Below are 21,098 nucleotides of genomic sequence, written 5' to 3'. Positions count from 1 at the left end.
AAATATTTATTGATCTACGAATTTGTGTAATATATAAATATAGTGTCTTGGGAAACAGCCAAGTGGTTTTTGAGAACACGAAATTGTTTATTAAGGAGGTTTCGCACAGTTTACATACGTAGGCCACTGGCTGTTTAATATCAATTAACCCTGACAACTCTGCTCAAGCCTTTATTTATTTATTTTTTCTGGTCAAGACTTTACGCCCAAAGTGACATGAACGGCTGATTGTGCTGTCCTATATAATGGACTAGAAGAAAAACATATATTAAATAGCATTCACAATCAACTCTTATTTCATCGAATAGCGAATCTGACTGTCACTCTTAGAACGAACCATTATCAAAAAATGCGGAATGCCTTTTTGCAGAAACGGACCAAGAACCACGAACTCTCACCCACAGTCCAACGAACTACTTACAGATAAGATCGCGTAATAGCATATCAGTAGGTTTACGTAACAAAAATGTTGAAGAATGATTAAAACACTTACACAAACTTATTGGAATATGAACAGTTTATATAATTCTTTTAAATAACGTACATATAGTTATTCGAAATATAAATATGTATTTGTTCAAGTTATAACGGTCAAACGTATGAGTTAGAAAAACACCACCTAGTTAGTCTACTAATCGAGTTTCATTACTGGTTCGGTGTAATTAATCACATTTGTATGCATGCCTTATGAACGCTGTGCTGAATAACACATTTTCTGATTTTTTTTTAAGTGAAGGTTTCACAACCAAGAGAAAGAAACTCGTAACTGGTGTGCATTTTAGGAACTTCTATACGCTTTAGTCTTTAAATACTTCGCTTTGTTAAACTACATCAGTCAAGTATTCATCGAAGCAGAACTGTTAATCTGTTGAATATTCTCTAGAACACGTTTATTTCAGTAATAAGTGATCTTCGAAGAATTATGTTGTCGTTCGTGATAGAATAGTACCAACAACACAACTGTCCTAATGGTTTCAAGGCGTTACTGCACGTACATCGTACAATTATTCACCGATTAATTTTTCAAGTACGTCTGGTCATGGAAACGTCGCGCTCCACGAGCGGCCGCCAGCCCAAGAGAGAGACTGTTGTTAGGACAGAACGCACACTACTAGGCCGGCCACTTTTTATTTTGTCGTTGGAACTCGCGCACGTTGATTCGCTTGTCCTGCTTCTAGTACACAGGTTGAGACTGAACAAATACTGTATTGTATAGTTTTATCTTTATTTCAAAGTGTAATGAAAAATATTATTCTACATTCAGCATTGAAATAAAACAGTGGTTCTTGATCCAACACTTGGTTCTTCAGAACATCTCGAGGTCACTACTCCGATCTCAGGACAAGCAGAAAAGGCTACAACCATGCTGTGTTATAACCTTGCTCTGTATTTCTTGCAGTCGGTTCCTCGCGTGGATGTGACGTCACATTTCGTCGTCCTATTATAGAGAAACCTGCAACTGGTCGGTTAGGCCTAGATCACCGAACACCGTGGTTAGAAGCTTGGCCGAACTGAATACACGATGCTTTATTACACGGGCCTATTGAGCGACAACTGAGAACAGTAGTGACGAAAAGAAAGTTGTTGTTTTGTAATACGGAAACGAACGTACATTCAATTGTATATTATTCAAGTTAAAACTATGTCTTGTTCTCCTTGCCTTAGTCTCACATTGCAGTAATGTGATAGCGTCTAAATAGTTTCAAAACGGCTTGAAACTTAATTATATAAAAAACAGACTGTTTAAATTGCATTCAAAGCGAAGCAATAACTAATATTGATATCAGCTTCATAGTTACACTAGCCTAATTTAACGTTGTGAGAGCTGTATGGGACTTACATTTCTGAAGACCATGTTATCGGCATAGTGGCAGCTCCCTGTTTCAGCTGCTGATATGGATTTACGTTTACTTCTTACAATAGCCTACATCGTACACCTGTTTCACGTCTCTTGCGGATGGCGGTAAGTAGAAACGTCATAACTAGAGCATACTGTAAGGATAGTACATGATAGTTACTTCTTAGGGTTAGTTTATCTCAGTAAAATTCGATAGGGTACGCATTTCTAGTACACGTAGGTGTGCTTGTTTAGAATTAGAATCTCGTGTTTGTTAAATGTAACTGTTACGCAATCACTTACAAAAAAAGTTATTCACAACCGCGTACTGGAATTTGTGAGACTGAAAAAAAAATTAAAAAATTGCAAGCGGTACTGCTAATTAAATGCACGTATTAATACGCCGTATTGGTTAAATTGTTTGATTAAATACCTTTATAAATTAAGTTTCTTGTTTTTTTGTTTTTTTCTTTGTTTCGCGAGAATTGCTTGACCTATTTTATCTTCTACATGAATCCTGTACCACACTACTGGAAGGAATATAACATGAGGAAGTATTCGAGTGGGAGCATCGAGCATTAACCGAGCCCATTGTATTGTATGAAACGTTTCATCTCATTCTATATTTTAACAATTTGATCACGTTGTATTTTCATTGGAATTCACCAATTATTCAGTTAAATAAGTCTAAACTGCAAAGCGAGACATTGAACTGATACAGTAATTAAACTGTATGTAAGTTTGCTGTCACTAGACTTCAGATATAAGAAACTCGTGAAAACAATCTATTATGTTTCCCGCATTCTTTAAAATCCTGCATTCCTTTCATGATAAAAAATAACAGTGTATTAACATATATCATTGAAACGGTTAATACTTTTCATAAATAGATTATATATGGTGTTTATAGTTACGTCTTTAAAAACTATTTAGCCTGAAAACTCATAAAAGTGCACATGGTGTCTAGCAATGGCCTTATTACAATTTCTTAAGCTATCGTAAGTAGTTTTCCAAAACTATCCGATCACAAGTATTAAACCACGTTTTTCGATGCTTTCTAAAAATATCGCAACCCATAGTCCATAAATTGTAGTTAAGTCCTTGATTCTGAAAAGTAGCATACTACAATAACAACAGTATTAGTGTGTAAATACTTATGTCAACAAAACTCAATACTGTTTTGGCTTTACATTGTTTTGAAGACACGTTGCAGGTTTCTATTTCATTATAAAAGTAAATCTTTCTGTAACACTCTGCAGGTATTAATTACAATAGTTTAAGACTAAAACTACGAGGTGAGTAAATATAATTAACTTATGTTATGAGTAAATACTTATGTCAACAAAACTCAATACTGTTTTGGCTTTACATTGTTTTGAAGACACGTTGCAGGTTTCTATTTCATTATAAAAGTAAATCTTTCTGTAACACTCTGCAGGTATTAATTACAATAGTTTAAGACTAAAACTACGAGGTGAGTAAATATAATTAACATATGTGAAGATGCACTAATAAATTAACACATGTATGTATAAATAAATTAATGCATGAATGTATAAATAAATTAATACATGTTTGCATCATTCATTTTCATATCTGTACTTCAAAACTTGCTAAGTCCAATTTTCTTGAATATTCGTTTCAGTTCGATTTATTACTTGCGCATTTTTCTGAACCAATGATAAACGTGTTTTTACATGGTTTTGTTCGAAAACGTTGAAACAAAAAAGAACCTTGTATTGAAATTTGTCCGCTGATGAGTTACCTGTGAATTTGTGGACTTATAATGCTAAAACCCCGGGGCTCAATTCCATGCAATGGATAAAACTCGGATGGCTCATTGTGTAGCTCTAAACAAAACAAGCTAGTAATATTTAAATAAACACAAGTGTCGCCCTCTGTGCGATACGTTATCAAAACCTTCCTAAAGCGAAATTGTTTGCTATATTTTCCAAATTACTGTATTTTTGTTCAATTTTCCTTTGTTTATTATTTGAAATGTGGTCGACTGTAGAACAAAGATTATTAAATAATATTTGCAAGCCACAAATCATTAGTCTTCGTGTGTGTGAGAATAAGAAGCGTATAATTTTGAGTTTGTTTCCTATTTGACACTCTAACCATTTTCTATATTACATAAGTGAATTGCCTTATTCTGATTTACAAAAATCAAGAAAAATTCGATCAACTGAATACGTAAAATCTCAGTGCAACTTTATAAATATAATACACTCACTGCTTATGTGTAGTTTATAACATTATGTCATTTCCATTTGTTTTATTCAGTGCAATCGAAGGAAAAATAATAATTTCTAAAGTTATTAATTTGAATTTTTGTTGCCAAAAATGATAAGCGTAATAAAAAAGAAGTCCGACAAAATATCAGAACTGGTAGTTAGAAAATAACGTATCATAATATCCGAAATATGAACAAAAATTGTAGTTCAAAATTAGTTCTAGTTATAGGATCTACAAATTTTTCTGAATAACCAATAATTTTGAAGGTTAAAGATATCTAAAAATCTAACTTACTGAACAAATACGAGATTGAAAAAACAAATGTTATTAGACTGTAGTATCACTGCCGTGGTTAAAAAAGCCATCACCATTCAAAACGTTTTAGAGCGATGAGCTCAAACTTAATACGACCATATTAGTTGTTAGTTATTTAATAGAAAAAATGTCTTATTTCTACTGTTTAAGGTGTAGTTTCTCTAGTATAATTCTGTGCTTAAAGTAATCAAGTGAATATTCCTTCTGATGGCCTGGCATGGCCAGGTGGGTTAGGGCGTTCGACTCGTAATCTGAGGGTCGCGGGTTCGAATCCACACCGCACCAATCGTGCTCGCCCTTTCAGCCATGGGGGCGTTATAAAGTGACGGTCAATCCCACTATTCGTTGGTAAAAGAGTAGCCTAAGAGTTGGCGGTCGGTGGTGATGACTAGCTGCCTTCCCTCTAATCTTACACTGCTAAATCAGGGACGGCTAGCGCAGATAGCCCTTGAGTAGCTTTGCGGGAAATTCAAAAACAAACAAACAGTCCTTCTGGTTTCAGACGAGGTGTTGTATTTTAAACAATGCTTTAACTGGGTTGACATTGACAAACAAGAAATGATTATTGCTGCAATGCCTCTCACAGAGATAGAATATGACACTTAACGTTTGTCATGCACTATTTTGTTTTAGTATTGGTATATACGTATTAAATTTTCAGTATAATTAAGTGAATAATTTATATTTTTTTAAAAATTAAGTTATGAAAGTAAGTTGTGTGAGTAATTTTTAGTATAATATCATTATTCATAGAATTAGGCAATCGTATGTCTAGACACTTACAAATAATATTTTATTAACAAAAATGTGTTCAGAAAGTTATTCGGTAAACAAAAAATTGTCACTCATTGACATTTGTAGAGTTTATTTTTCAAAGCAATGTAATTACTTAGAACGATTAAAATTTTACATTTTATCACTTGAGTACTAGAGGATATTAAAAACAAATATTGCAACTATAGATAATTTTCTCAGAACGCAAAACAGTAATAAAATATAAACGCAAAAACCAAACTCCCAATAGAATACTTATAGAATACTTGTTAACAAAACTAAAACTTTTTTGGAATCCAAACTTACTGTCAGAAGCAAACATCATGGCAGAAAGAGAGTTATCTAAAACATATATGATATATTCAGAAATATGCATACAATACGTCTCTCTTTTACTTTACATTTATAGCTTGTTAAAACAACACAATATGACGTTCTCGTTGTCCATATTTGGCATAAAGTTGATTCTTGTACGAATATTAAACTGTGACACAAATATTATAATAATTTTAACCCTCCCAATGTTCTCAATGATAGGAAAATTATTTTTCTTTTAAACATGTTTATGTCAAATGGAATTCAAACATATCTTGACTGTGAAACTACTGATAGTTCATTCTCAATATTATATCTTAAACTGAAGATATTAATATTAAATAATATAGCAAAGATAATCATTTTCTTCCTGTCATAAAATATGTAATCTATATGTATACACTTGAAAGTTCAAAAGTATTCCAAACTTTGTATTAGTATATATATGTATATATGTCTTAAACTTATAAACTACTGGAAAGGTAGGCAGTTACCAACACCCTCTGGATAGTGGCATTTAGCTTTCACTTTTATAAATGCACCTTCGGTACTGAAGTGCATCTTTTCATTACAGTAACGGGATGCAAATCTTGAACTCCCGTATTCACAGCTCTGGAACTCTAACCACTAAAATTAAAATCAACATATGAACAAAATCCAAATGTAACAAATAATAGCAAACATTCTTTCAAATGTGTTATTAAAATTACACTAAATATATATTACGTGTGTTTCCTTATAACAAAGTTACACGGGGCAATCTGCTAAGCCTACCGAGGGGAATCGAACCCCTAATTTAAGCGTTGTAAATCCGTAGACTTACCGCTGTACTAGCAGGGGAGCCTCTGAAAAGTAATTACTTTTTTAATCCCTCAGATGGTTAATGAAAAATGCTTAATTTAATTATTCTGAGGTCACTTGGTGAATATTATTAAAATATATTTCAGACTCTTATATATCACTCAAGGGTTCTGAAAAAGACAACATGTTTTACTTCTACAAAAAACACACCGGCTATCTGCTATGTCCATTTAATAGAGTCGAACCTCTGTTTCAACGTTGTAAGTCTGTAGACTTATCGTTATACCAACGGGGAAGAAAAAAAACAAAACAGAAATAAATAATACATTTAAATAATTATGCATGACCAGGTTTCAGAAAATAAAACTTATAATTATCCAAGCACGTCGAAAGCTTTTCAGTAGGCGTCCAAACACTCAAATCTCAAGATAACGTAAAAACACATTGTAAATGTTACCAAAGACAAAGATAAAAATCATATACATAAGCCCAAGTAAAGAATACCTCTTACAGTTATATCACCAAAATATTTTGAGTAATTATGAAAACCTGTGGCTTCATAAACAAAACACATTCTAGATTATCAACTGAATTTGAAGTTTGTGGCAAACGCAGAAGCCATGTTTTGTCTGTACTAAGTCTATCACTTTCACAGTGAAACTTGCATATCTGAGTTTAACAAAACTTTCTAGGTGTCTATGCTACGCTTATAAATTACATAGTTATATTTAATTTACTAGTCTTGCATTACAAGTTATTTTAAACATGTCTTAAACAATTATGAACCAAAAATAATGCAATTATTCCACCACTTAACTCAGTTGTTCATTGATTTCTTAGTTAAATTACCAAATAAAGCATCTAGTTTCAAGTAATAGCTTATCTTACACTGACACATCCGGCGTTACCAACGTGTAACTTTCAATTCTGAGTTTGATTGTTTTTTTTTACTGCCATAAACAAATCTTTGATACTGTTTTAATAACCTTCCTTTTTTGTGTTTACTTCTTTATAGGAAATATCTAACGATGATGAAATGTGCTCACCACATCAAATGTAACACTAGTAAAATTGAGCTTCTTGTACACAGTTGTTATTTAGATTTATACAAAGGATTACATTTGAAACTTGAGTCATGTGTGATTCACATCCGTAACTTGAGTCATGTTCGATTAATACCCGTAGCTTAAATAATGTTTTATTTATTATTTTTTGGAATGTTCTAAATAAGGTTTGTGATACTAGAATTAAGTATCGTAACACAGGAAGCTAGATTAAATCCGGGTTGTGATATTATAATTAGGTGTCGTAATGCAGAAGGTTACTTTAAGCCTGGGTTGTGATACTGTAATTAAGAATCGTGATAAACGAGTTTGGTATAAACCCAGTTGACGAGACTAGAATCAAGTCATGTATGCTACGTATTATAATTTATTATTTTGCGTACGCTGACGTATTAATTATAATTAATTAACGTTAATTATAATTATGATTTTAATTTAAAAGTTCATTGAATGTCTATATGTATCAAATTTATGATATTTACCGACACGATTGATTTTCTTTCTTAACACAAATATATTTTAATGTACCAACTACCATACAATTTATAATAACTGTCATTACAAATAATGATTTATATACAATAATTTTACAAACTATACTGAGCTTTTCATCTGGTGTAGAACTGAATGTTTTGTATACGGTCCAGGTCCGCAACGAGCAAATTAATTTCGAGTTGATATTGTTACATTTCTCTTAAGCTGTTGTTGTTGTTGTTTTGAATCAAGCACAAACCTGCACAATGGACTATCTGTGCTCTGCCCACCACGGTTATCGAAATCCGGTTTTTAGCATTGTAAGTCCGTAGACATACTGCTGAGCCACTGGGGGTCCTTCTCTTAAGTTAGCTAGCTGTCTATTCTTGGCCGGTCTCACACCGCTTAGAAGCTGACTTTTTACCGACGAAGATATTTAATATTCTTGTAGAAATGCTAACGTCCGAAGTTAAATCACTAAGTTTGAATGGTTTGTAATGTTCGAAATCTATGATGTTCGTTGTCAAATCTTGTAGTTTTCCGATTAATAAGCGTCAACCACAGTTATAGCTTCAGAAGCTTATAGTATATTCGCTGTAGTTGACTAAAAAATATTTTGCTTCTTGCCGCGTCGATTTATAAACATTTTAGGAACCGTTCTTGAAAGTTCACTTGGCAACAACACTATCAGTCACTGGTATTACATACAGACCTTGTACATTGTTGATTCATACGCTGGAGAATTTCCTACAAATTTAGAAAACAGGCAGGATTCGCGCAACACACATTTAACAATAAACGTTACATGCATTAAACTGAAACATAGATATTAAAATGAATGTATAACAGTAAATCTGTTGCATGTAATATAGGAGGTTGGTATAAACTCGGATTTTGATACAATAATTAAGTATAGTAATGTAGCAGTTGGTCTAAAACCGGGTTATGATAATAGAATTAAGTTTAGTTTTTAGGGCTACAATGGTAGAATTAACAGGAATGAAGAAAGATTAGGCTGAAAAATATTTGAGGATTAACAAGAACAGCCAAGTGCACGATCATCGCTGTAGTCTGGAGAGAGGAGCGAAGTAGAATTGAGAATTTATTATTTGTAAAGTCAATCTAGTGTATTTTAACTTAGTGTTTAGGTATTCATGTATAGATAATATTAATGTTAACATTACTGTTTCTAAATTGTGTGTCTCTTATATTTGTGCTCTAATAACAGTAGAAAAATTATCTTTTCACAGCAGGGCGTTTAATTATGTATAATAAGAATTATTCAGTTAAACTAAACCTTTGGTAATTCCATGGAACATTGGACACATTTACCAGCTGCTTTCAGCAGTATTTACATCTCAAAACGAGCGGGACAACACACATGTGCTACTTCTAATATGGCGCCAATCTATCTAGCAGAACTACGCCTAACGTAGTGGCCAGTAGTGTGTCTAAACAAAATGCTGGAACAGCAGAAAATTCTCACCCTTGATTTATGTATTGTAATGCAGGAGATTATATTAAAACTGGGTTAATATACTAGAATTAGTTATCTTAACGCATGGAGTTGATGTAAACCTGGGAATGATATTATATTTGAGTATTGTAACATTCAGTGTAACACCGGATTATTTTACTATTTTGTACATTATTCTTGTCTTCCTCAGGTAGTTATAAAGGGTAGAGCTTTTAGTTTCCCTCTCTAGTAAAATGGGTAAATGACAGAGAAGTGGTGAACAGTCAGCTGCGAGGATAAATTATTGTTATAATGGGTTAATTTCAAAATAATAATTCGTCCTCAGTCTTTGGATTCTATTTCTCTGTTCCATCGAATTCTCCTACACCAAATGAAGTGTATTTTATAAAGTTTCAAACTAATGACTTTTATAGCAAATTAGTTCGTATTTTTACAATCATATACAAGCAATAAAACAAATAAAACTTATTCTGTTCTTCTTATTAATCTCAAATGATTTTTTTTCAGAACTGAACTTTTCCTCATATGTTTGTAACTTTTGAGGATCTTCAGTTTTATCTGGTGGAAAGAAAATTTATATCCCTGTGGTACTTGATTAAAGTGTTGAAATATTTTGATAAAACTAAGAATTAAACATATTTTCCATTTTCTAACAAAAAAGTGGAACTTTGGTCATTTGCCCATATCGGATATTCTGCTCATGCACTTTAATTAAACGGGCCGGGAGTCACCTCGTTATTAACGTGTCGAACTGTGAACCTGAGTTTATGGTTCGCGGATCGTAGAAAAATTGATCTTCAAAATTGGATATTGGGTGCGTTATAGAAGCAACGTCCAAACCCTCTAATATTAATGAATTGTGTTTGGTGAAAAAACAACGATAACCATCATTACTGTTTTTCAGTAGTCAGCCTATCGCTTTGTCAAACGTAAATTAACCTTTATGACGAAGTTACTTATCTTTATAGACTTAATTTAACATTCGTAGATAAAAAATAACAGTAGTTTGCCCTGAAACAATATCTTAGAGTGGATAATTTGTTCCATCTATCTATCCAATCTATCACTTCAAAATTAAAAGAGAGCTAATGCAGCAGGTCCTTATGTAAATACCCGAACATATAAGCAATTAATTAATTATTTTTAGAATATAATTTGTATCTAACTTTTCGAAAAAGTAGAAGAAGAAACTGCGCCAAACGTAAAAAGACAGGGTACGAATTGCGGTATAAATTATACTTGTTTTAAAATATCAAAAAGATAACAGATGCTTTACTAAGTTTACTTTCATTTAGATGTAAAATTAACGTAACTGTTGTGTGGTCTTTATATAATGTATACACACACATTATACGTCTCTGTACTTCGCAGAAGCGTGTAACAGACACACACGCATATATATATGTACGTGTTAGTAGACGTCTCAGGAGTTCACATAATAGATTATGACATCACTTTTAGACTTTTTGCCAATGAGACAAAACTAAAACGTTAGTTTTGTGTTAAAGTAAGGCCTGGGCAGCAAGAGATAAGCACATAATATTCAAGTTGGTAAATAATAGGCCAGTTTAACTAAATTTAGGAAAACTAATACCATTCCAGCTCTAAATTGTCGTTCATTATAAAATTACCAATTTTCCTTCTAATATTTTTTAGGTACTTCTGTGCTCTTTTTAGCTTATAGTCAAAGCTGTTTCGCAGGTATGTTCTTAATTTCGCATCACACACATACTGACAGTAATTAAAGTTCGTTTTTAATGTCATGTCACGTGAATGCAGACATTGATCAATGATGTTTTTACTGTCGTATCACACACATACTGACATTAATTAAATATTGTTTTTACTGTCGTATCACACACATCCTAACATAAATCAAATATTTTTTTTACTGTCGTATCACACACATCCTGACATTAATTAAATATTGTTTTTACTGTCGTATCACACACATCTTGACATTAATTAAATATTGTTTTTACTGTCGTATCACACACATTCTGACATGAATCAAATATTATTTTTACTGTCGTATCACACACATTCTGACATGAATCAAATATTATTTTTACTGTCGTATCACACACATTCTGACATGAATCAAATATTGTTTTTACTGTCGTATCACACACATTCTGACATGAATCAAATATTGTTTTTACTGTCGTGTCACACACACACATTCTGTCGTATCACACACATCATGACATTCAAATATTGTTTTTACTGTCGTATCACACACATCCTGACATTAATTAAAATATTGTATCACACACATTTTGAATCTGTCGTATCACACACATCTTGACATTAATTAAATATTGACATTAATTAAATATTGTTTTTACTGTCGTATCACACACATTCTGACATAAATCAAATATTGTTTTTACTGTCGTATCACACACATCCTGACATTAATTAAATATTGTTTTTACTGTCGTATCACACACATCTTGACATGAATCAAATATTGTTTTTACTGTCGTATCACACACATTCTGACATGAATCAAATATTGTTTTTACTGTCGTGTCACACACATTCTGACATCAATCAAATATTGTTTTTACTGTCGTATCACACACATTCTGACCTGAATCAAATATTGTTTTTACTGTCGTGTGAAACACATTCTGACATTAATTAAAGAGTTCATTCGATGGTTAAATATCAAAAAAGTTGGAAAGTTGCTTCTACTTTAAACGTGTAAGAAAAAAAAATATTAAATCAAAAATCAACCATAAAAGCAGATTTATGTGAAGTTAAAGAACGAAGACGATAAAAGGAAAACTCTCTTTAATGAACCATCTCAATAACTTAATGCAAAACATATATAATGCATTTAAGATATAGAAAGAATACATTATGTTAGAGAAAAACAAGGAGAACAAAGGAATTTTCTCTACGCAAACATTAACACCAACAAAGCAGTAAATAAACAAACAAGCAAAAAGAAAAGCACTAAGAAACCTGGGATTTTAAGGAAATTATCACGAATATTCAAGCAAAGTGAGAAGTAAAGTTTTGTGTGGTAATTCTATCAAACTCCTGCAGCATAGGTCAACCTTAAGGTACTCAAAATTCTCAGAAGATAAAAGATGAGCAGCGTAGTAGAAATAACAGAGAACAAAAATACCTCCTATGATATAGAGCTTTGGAAATCAATAATAAAACTCTATACCAAAATCTTCTAGATGCTGTACCAGAGTATTTTAAATATTCGTAAGGAAAAATATAGATTACACACAAAATAATCGCTAAATGTTGTCACCCATATTCCATTTAGAAACACATAATAACACTATATAATTATATTTAATAGTTCAGTAATTGTATAAAAAAATCCACCCCGCTAATATTTCTTCTTACTTTCAGAAATGTATAAAACGTTTTCTTTCTCTTTTTTTCCGCATAGGAAGCTGTATATATACTTTAAGTTTCGCCTGTTTTTTCATGTCGACAACACAGCTACTGTTGACCCGCTTGCAACTTGGCCGGCTCTTAGTAAGCAATCTTTGATTTGTGTCAGAACATTTAGTATCGCTATCTACGTCGTGTTGATCTGTCGGATCGGAGCTAAGCTTGCTCGTCTGCCCCAAAACGGTTCTGTCTTTTAGTAAAATGAACAAAAAGAAGTATAAGATATAATATTTTCCCTAAATGAAAGTGTGTACCATACCTAAGTTTATTAACAGCTAAGATATTCACTATTTGAAGGCGAGACAACTTAAGAAACTGAAAACGTTTTCATAATTTAACATGCATTACTAGTTTATTTGTTTTGTTTGTTTTTTTCGTCAAGCACAAAGCTACACAATGAATTATCTATACTGTATCCAACACAGGTGTCTAAACCAGGTTTTTAGCGTTATAAGCCTGCAGACTTATCGCTGAACCACTGAGGGCCATTAAACTTTAAAACAAAAAGTAGACAGATAAAAGTCTAGATTTCATAGCACATTCTTGGATAATTTCATAAAGTACAGAGAAAAATAGAAAAAAATTAGTTAAAGAGCTTGGTGGTGTAAGTATTACAAAGTTCGATTAGGCGTATTAAGTGTAAAATAGCTTATTGGTAAGTTATAAAACAAACTAAGTATATTGTATTTATAAATAAATTTTACATAAAGATTCTTTATTTCCCAATTTTATAGTTTAAAGATAAAATTAATTATTTTAATATGAAGGTTAGATGGCATAAAAGAGTGTATTATGTTTAATTATCAAACGTTGGGCTTAGTAGTGTTTTCAATAGGTTACTTGTATTAAGTGTTGATTTATTGCTAGATGGAAGATTAGTGTAGGTGTCAAGTGCTCACAGTTTCTAAGGTGCAATAGTACAAAGAGTCGGTTTTATTTATGAACTCAAAATTGGCATACATTTTCGTAGATGCTAGTAGCTAAGATGTGCAAATTGTATGTAGGTTGGTGGAGAAACTGGAAACTACCCTAAACAAAGTAGAGGCGATCTGAAGTTTTTAGTGCAAGGTGTACTGTTGCTAATATTGAATTTTTAGGAAGCTGAGTTATTACTAATAACGCTACAAGTAGTTGATTTTATTGTGATGAACACATTCAAGATACTTTAGCCTTCAATTTATGGAGATAAAGAAATATGAAAGGGAAGAAAAACAAAAGGAATAGAAAGGAACGGGAATAAAAGAGATGTGCTGGTTATTGTTATAAGTGTTCATTAACATTGCTCAGAGTGAAGATAGTCTGTGGGATAAACAGGGAGAAAGGAATTAGATTATGATATCCAAGGGCAGAGGTGGAGGATATAACCAACATAGCAAGTCTTGTAGTAAAGGATGCTAACAATGATGCATTACTTGTAGTACACATAGAGCCTACTGATGTAGTGAAGGGCAGACCGTTAGAGCTGATTGAGAAGTACAAGGTGCTTCATAAAGATTGTTAAAGAAAATAGCCTGGCAAATTAATTCTGTTAGGGATACCGCTAGGACTCAATGATTTAGAAAATGATTTGAATTATTTAGCGAGTTGAATAAATGAATGGCAAAAAAATTTTAATTGTAAATACAAGTTAACACGTGTTAAATATCACAATTTGAACTATTAGTATAATTTTGGTGGGTATAACTGGGCATAACATGAACAATGTTATAAAATGAAATGATTTTCTTGTTTTAATTGATCATTTTCTCAAATCATATTCTGATAGTAACTGAAGACTTTAGGTTGTATCTACAGGCATACTGAAAGGTTATAATCTCATTTAAAGGTTGTTGGTTCGACAACTTTTATAGTATTGTGTTCATTCTTGGACTCCCTAACTTAGGAAGGATAATGAATTCTTAGAAAGATTTCAGAGGAGGGCTACAAGAATGATATGTGGGATGGAAACGTTGTCATATGAGGACAGCTTAGGACGCCTGAAATTATTTTTTAGAAAAGTTAAAGGAGCTCTGAATATAGAGCACAAGATTCTCAAAGAAGTGTCAGTGCTGCTGCATCGTATTCTGTGATAGTTAATGGTGACAACTGTGGGACATAACAGTAAAACTTGACAGGGTAGAAATCATCTTCAGCTAAGAAAGTTTAATTTTTCAGACAGCACACTTGCCCTTTAGAATGAGTTGCCTTTACATTTCATGGATGAAGTAAATTTAACAGTTTCAAGAAAGGCTTGATAAATAATTGTATTAATAGGACCCTTGTTGCCTTAAATATTATGTTTTGTATCAAATATTTTCGACTCTAGTGTCTTTGTATGCTTTGGCCAGAAATATTGAACTAAAGTTTATTAGTTTTAATAGTACAAAGATATAAATTGTATACATGTACCATTTTGACAAAAGTAAACATTTTGCTATGCAATTAACGTTAAAGCAAACAAAAATGATAAAAACAAACAGGAAAATTAAACTTCCAATGAAATATTTCAACGCAGTATACTCGCAAACTTAAATATAAAATATAATAAACCCAAACTACTCACACATACTAACATTTAAGAATTTAATGAAACTCTTTTAACACGATATTTCAGAATAAAATGGTAGATACAAATAAGAGACCATTGAAAAAAAACATTGTTTATAATACCTGACTTTTATTCTTAAAAGATAAGTTTAGCAGAAAAGTCATTTGTTCCTGGAAAAAAACCAACTAAGAAAAATTAGCATAACAGACTTCACTAGTGGAATATTTGTCAGAAATATGAAACAGTTCTAATGGTATTAGAATTTACTGCTATCAGTAAAGTTCCTTACTTCACCAGTCATCATTCATTCGCTGCTACACTCCTGGTTAGTCTAGTTGTGTAATACTCTTGTGTGAGCCTAAGGATTAGTGGATTCTATGGAATCTTTAATCACAGTATTACACCCATAACAACCGTATTTTGGGTGTTGTTTCTGCTTTTTGTCTACTCACATCTGGCCCTACAAATTTATGCTCACAGCACAACATTACCAAGCTGATTACATCTCAAATCACAGTTAGATAACAATGTCAGGGTAATGATACCCATCCTAAGCCTGCTGGGCTATTGAGTTTTACATCTTTGTTCCAAGTGCCACATATAACATCCTTTATCAATTTGATTATTTTTAAAATTAGAAAAAAAATATATATACTGTTCTTTTTTAGCTATTTACATTTTTTTCTATTTTTCTGATATTTCTTGGTAGACAATTTAAATAACCTGTCTCCTTCTCTTTTATTCAGTTTTGAGTTCTTAACTGAACTTTCAGCAACTTCAGTGACAGAGAAACCTTTGAAAGCAAAAATGTATCGGTCATTTTCTAATTATACTTTTCTTTCTTAGGATCATATTTTTGCCAGCGTCTCAAAATCATTATGAATTTAGCACAATACGTACAAAAGTACAAACTGAATTATTCTAAGATAGTACAACCACAGGACTCATAATGCTGTGACTGACTTCTTTATATTATTATTTCGTATAATAAAAACATAGCACTACCACATGGCTCATCGTGACCTATTTAACAAAAGTCATGAGTGACACTTATAGTAAGAGCCTTTTAAATGTAATATGTTGCAGATATCAATTTCAAAGTACTTAATTTAGAATTAATCTAAAAGTGATGGCCAGTAGATATAATAGTTTAAGTTATTAATACTTACAGTGTTTTTGATTGTATAGTTATTTCAAAACGTCAACTCTGTGATTCCGAACCCAGAGCTTTTATGTGTTTGTTTTACATCACACAAATAAAGTAACATTGTTTCTATCACTTTGCCCCTTAAGAAGAAAGATCCACCTTTCGAAATAGCTCGGGTTATAGGACACTTTTATTTCATTTTTAAACATTTATTAAGATATATCGTAACTGTTGTTACGGTCTGCACTATTAAGCTTTCAGTGACTTGACCAACCTTCAAATTCGGGTTTCCATTACCTCACATCACATGAAAGCGAATTTTGTCTATCATATCGCCACTGCTGGTTTCTCTGTTATGTTTAGAAGAAAATGATCCACTTTTCGTTTTACTAAGGTAAACCTAATAAATTGCTTTATAATGTAACACCACTCTACATATCTCAGTTGCCTGAAGTAGATCTGATGGTCATTCTAATTTTATGTACTTGTTACCCGATGACATACCTATATTTTGTTAGTGATTTCACTTTTGCTGTCTGATTTAGTTTACGTAATGAAATGAAAACGTTTTATTTCTTCACTTGAAAGTTTTATCACTTCTATGGTTTCTTAAGCTATCGATAACCAAGCGATAGGCCGCCTCGTAATTGAAATTTATCAGTTCAGTTGTTATATATTTTTTTATCATATTTATAATATAAACTTTACAGAAATGTACAACATTTACGTAACTAACCTACTGTCTGATTATCTTTCACTTTAGTCACCTGACGTACTCGCATTTTTATATTAAAAAAATTCAAGTATTTACGTCGCATCTAAACACTTAGGAAACAGTAAAAAACGTCTACCTTGAACCATTAAAAACTTACACACAGTATTTCTTCTTATTTAACTTTCTGCTACTTTCGATGAAACGCTTATCACCCACCTTCGTTTCTCTATGTATATTTATAATATTTGTTCCATTCTTCTTTCACTTTTCAGTTATTTGGATTTTAATCCTCAGACTCAGAGTTTAGTGTAATACGTTTAGTGACTTCTTGTTTCTCCATGTCTTCTTATAGGCATATCTTATGTAAATTTTATTTCAATCATGTTTACTGGTCTAATAGCCGTGAGCATTATATATGGGGTGATTGCCCTAAAACTAGTTCTCGATGACAGATGAAAACTACCTTTTTTTGACACCCTAGATAAAAAAAGACCAAAACCTTCTCACCAAAAGTCACGAAAAACCAATACATAACGAACTGTATCTCAGTTACACCTCGTACCATCTACCATGGCCTGGCATGACCACGTGGTTAAGGCGCTCAAATCGTACTCTGAGGATCGCGGGTTCGAATCCTCATCACACCAAAGATGCTCGCCCCTTCAGCCGTGGGAGCGTTATAAGGTTCGGTCAATTCCACTATTCTTTGGTAAAAGAGTAGCCCAAGATTTGGTGGTGGGTGACGATGACTAGCTGCCTTCCCTCTTGTCTTACACTGTTAAATTAGGGATGACTAGCGCAGATAGCCCTCGTGTAGCTTTGCACGAAATTCAAAACAACAACAACAAAGACGCCACCGCCGTTTAACATGGTAGCTTAAATTGTTTAACAAAATGGGCATTTTAAACTTGTGATCTCAAATTCCTCAACACCGAGCTTAAACAGCAACACCAAATGTTCCAAAAACAATTACCCTTTCAATACCGTACAAAACCAGTCAGTACCCAGAGAAACAGCAAAGAAAGCCAGTCTATACGAAAACCTAAAATTCAAAAGCTGCCATATGTAATAAGATTTTTTATTTAAAAAAATCACCGAATTTGTGGGAAACACAAATGCACGACTGTCTTCAAAAAGGCGTAATAGTTAAGTAGATTTTAGCGAAAAGTAAGAAAATCTTGTACTTATCTGTCAGAAGAAACCTGTCGTATATGGAGTTAAATGTACATGTGGTAGAGAATACAGTGGTGGGACTAAAATATTTATTATTAATGGTCACATTTCAGTAACACCGGCGAATAGCAGCCCTCTTATACATCCAATTATCGTTAAGTCGTCGTGGAACGCGCAATGCTATGTACCAAATACAAATTGAGAATTACCAGAATTCATATTCGAGAATCTAACAATACCAGCACGGGGAAAAAATATATCTTTCTGGAAGAAATAAGAAACGTGAGCCAGAATATGGAATCAATACAGTCACAGGACGATTGACGATCAACTCCACATGTGATTTAAACACACCTCCAAACCGACCTACTGTTATCTAATGTTCAATGGTGTATGACGTACACAGGATACTCTTACTAGTTAGAACCGGACCCAGCATGACCAGGTGGGTTAAGGCGTTCGACTTACAATCTGAGAATCGCGTGTTCGAATCCTCGTCGCTCCAAACATGCTAGCTCTTTCAGCCGTGGGGGCGTTATAATGTGACGGTCAATCCTACTATTCATTGGTAAGAGAGTAGCTCAAGAGTTGGCGGTGGGTGGTGATAACTAGCTGCTTTCTCTCTAGTCTTACACTGCTAAATTAGGGAGGGCTAGCGCAGATAGTCCTCGTGTAGCTTTGTGCGAAATTAAGAAAAAAAAAAAAAAATTGTTAGAAATCTAATAATTGCTTCGTTTATTACTTTTTATACTGTTTTAAATTATCTATGTATTAATTGTATGTGTACTAAATGAGTTCACTAAAGTTAAGGAATTTTAGTGTATTTGTGAATGAAAGTATCGGAGATAGATTTAATCGACGTCTATAAAATATTTCATTTAGTTTCTGTAGCGCATGCTGATGTATAAAAAAATTTAATACTAGTCATAGGCTAACTTACAACTCCAAGTTTGTTATTTTTCTTCAGTCTTACACTCAACGTTTCGTTTTAGAGTTTTTTGAGGCACTTTCAGTTTAAACACAAAGAGTAACGGTTAATTTCTTTTCTTTTTTTTTTTAAATTTTCTCTTCCGTGAATTTTGTAATTCCACGTGACTTAGAACTCTTTCAATACCTTAAGAGAGTGTGGGTTAATAAAATCCTGTATTTTAATTCAACATATAAGATTCTTTTCACATCAATGCATTGACTTTTATAAGAAATTAAAATGATAATATCAAATACTTAATTTTCTGAAACAGCCAATACTGTAGGTGCACATTTTAATGTATTTTAAAATATAGTGTATATCATAAAAACATGAACTAACTTCAACTAAAAATGCACACAGTTAACGTGATTACTTACTATATATATAGTAAAAATATATGCTATTAATACCAAAGTAAATTATGTAGAAAATCCAATAAAATTAAACAACCAGTTCTAAGAAAAGAACGTACAAAAACCACCAGAGTTGAGTGTTCAACATTAAAGACCGAAATACCCTTCATAGTAGCATTCGAAAATTCGTTATTATTCCCCAGCCTACTTTCACTAATTATATGTAATTCTCCTAGTGTATTCATATCCAATTATATGTAACTCTCCTAGTGTATTCATATCCAATTATATGTAACTCTTCTAGTGTATTCATATCCAGTTATATGTAACTCTTCTAGTGCATTCATATCCAATTATATGTAACTCTCCTAGTGTATTCATATCCAATTATATGTAACTCTCGTAGTGTATTCATATTCATTTCACGGAATTTTCAATTTAAATTGGTTTATGAGTTTACGTAATTATCATGAATATTATTGCTCTGTGTATAGTGTTGTTTTCCAACACACTTTTTTTCTCATAATTATTTGCAGAATACACAACTTTTAAAGCTTCGGGTTCTGTGGTTCCTGAGGTAATTTACATATTTGCAACATATTCTTAATAATATTCCTCAACGTCACCACTTTTATCAAAATATCTTACGAAAACCTTTTTGATTTAAGATTAGGGCTGAGCGAGGCCCAGTGGTTAATGCACCAATTTAAAGAACTGCGTGTCTAATGTTGGCGTTTCGTCACAACAAAAATTACGTTTTGCGCGAAATCAAAAAGTAAACAAAACAAGTTATAAATATATATACACACATAATATTAAATCTAATGACCTACTGCATTCAATGGTCAATGCAATCGTTGTGAGAAAGCTTTGGTTAGTGGCTCGCTTCTTCAACATGAACCACTGTCCGTAGCCAGACTTGTCTGTATGGATTGGAGTGGTTAGGCTGATATCCCGTTTATAAGTGATGTGGTCTTTCAAAAGATTTGGAAGTTTTTGTAGGTTTTGATATTCAGTAATCAAAAGCTGTAAGTTTATAAGTGGGGAGGATACTCACACTCATGACGGGAATGAAATACACTTTTCAGGAAGAATACATATACCTCCAAACAGACTTACTGTAATCTAATGTTCAATGGACTGTGACGTGATAGACATTGTTTACCACAGGAAATTGTATACAGTATAAGAAGGCTTTGGTTACAAATCAATTGTCAAATTCATTTTGAAGTAAGTTTCGCTTCTGATTTGGTTTGGTTTGTTTGGAATTTCGCGCAAAGCTACACGAAGACTATCTGTGCTAGCCGTCTTTTACTCTTTTACTAACGAATAGTGGGATTGACCGTCACAGTGTAACGCCCCACGGCTGAAAGAACGAGCATGTTTGGTGTGACGGGGATTCGAACCCGCGACCCTCAGATTACGAGTCGCGTGCTTTGTCCACCTAGCCATGCCGGGCCCTTCGCTTCTGACCAGTTATAGATTGTCAGCTTTT

General features: G+C 32.8%; 1 protein-coding gene across 1 annotated transcript in view; it reads left to right on the top strand.

Annotated features, from left to right (window-relative positions):
• The first annotated feature begins 741 nt into the window (after positions 1-741).
• Positions 742-21,098, top strand: part of LOC143247455 (protein Wnt-6-like) — a 113,224-nt gene continuing 92,867 nt past the window's right edge. The window contains exon 1 of the mRNA XM_076495593.1: positions 742-1,963. Within this exon, the coding sequence (XP_076351708.1) occupies positions 1,896-1,963 (68 nt within the window). The 5' untranslated portion in view covers positions 742-1,895. The remainder of the gene's footprint in view (positions 1,964-21,098) is intronic.

This window comes from Tachypleus tridentatus, chromosome 3, assembly GCF_004210375.1.
Source record: "Tachypleus tridentatus isolate NWPU-2018 chromosome 3, ASM421037v1, whole genome shotgun sequence".
NCBI lineage: Eukaryota > Metazoa > Arthropoda > Merostomata > Xiphosura > Limulidae > Tachypleus > Tachypleus tridentatus.
This window is presented reverse-complemented; position numbering and strand designations above follow the sequence as displayed.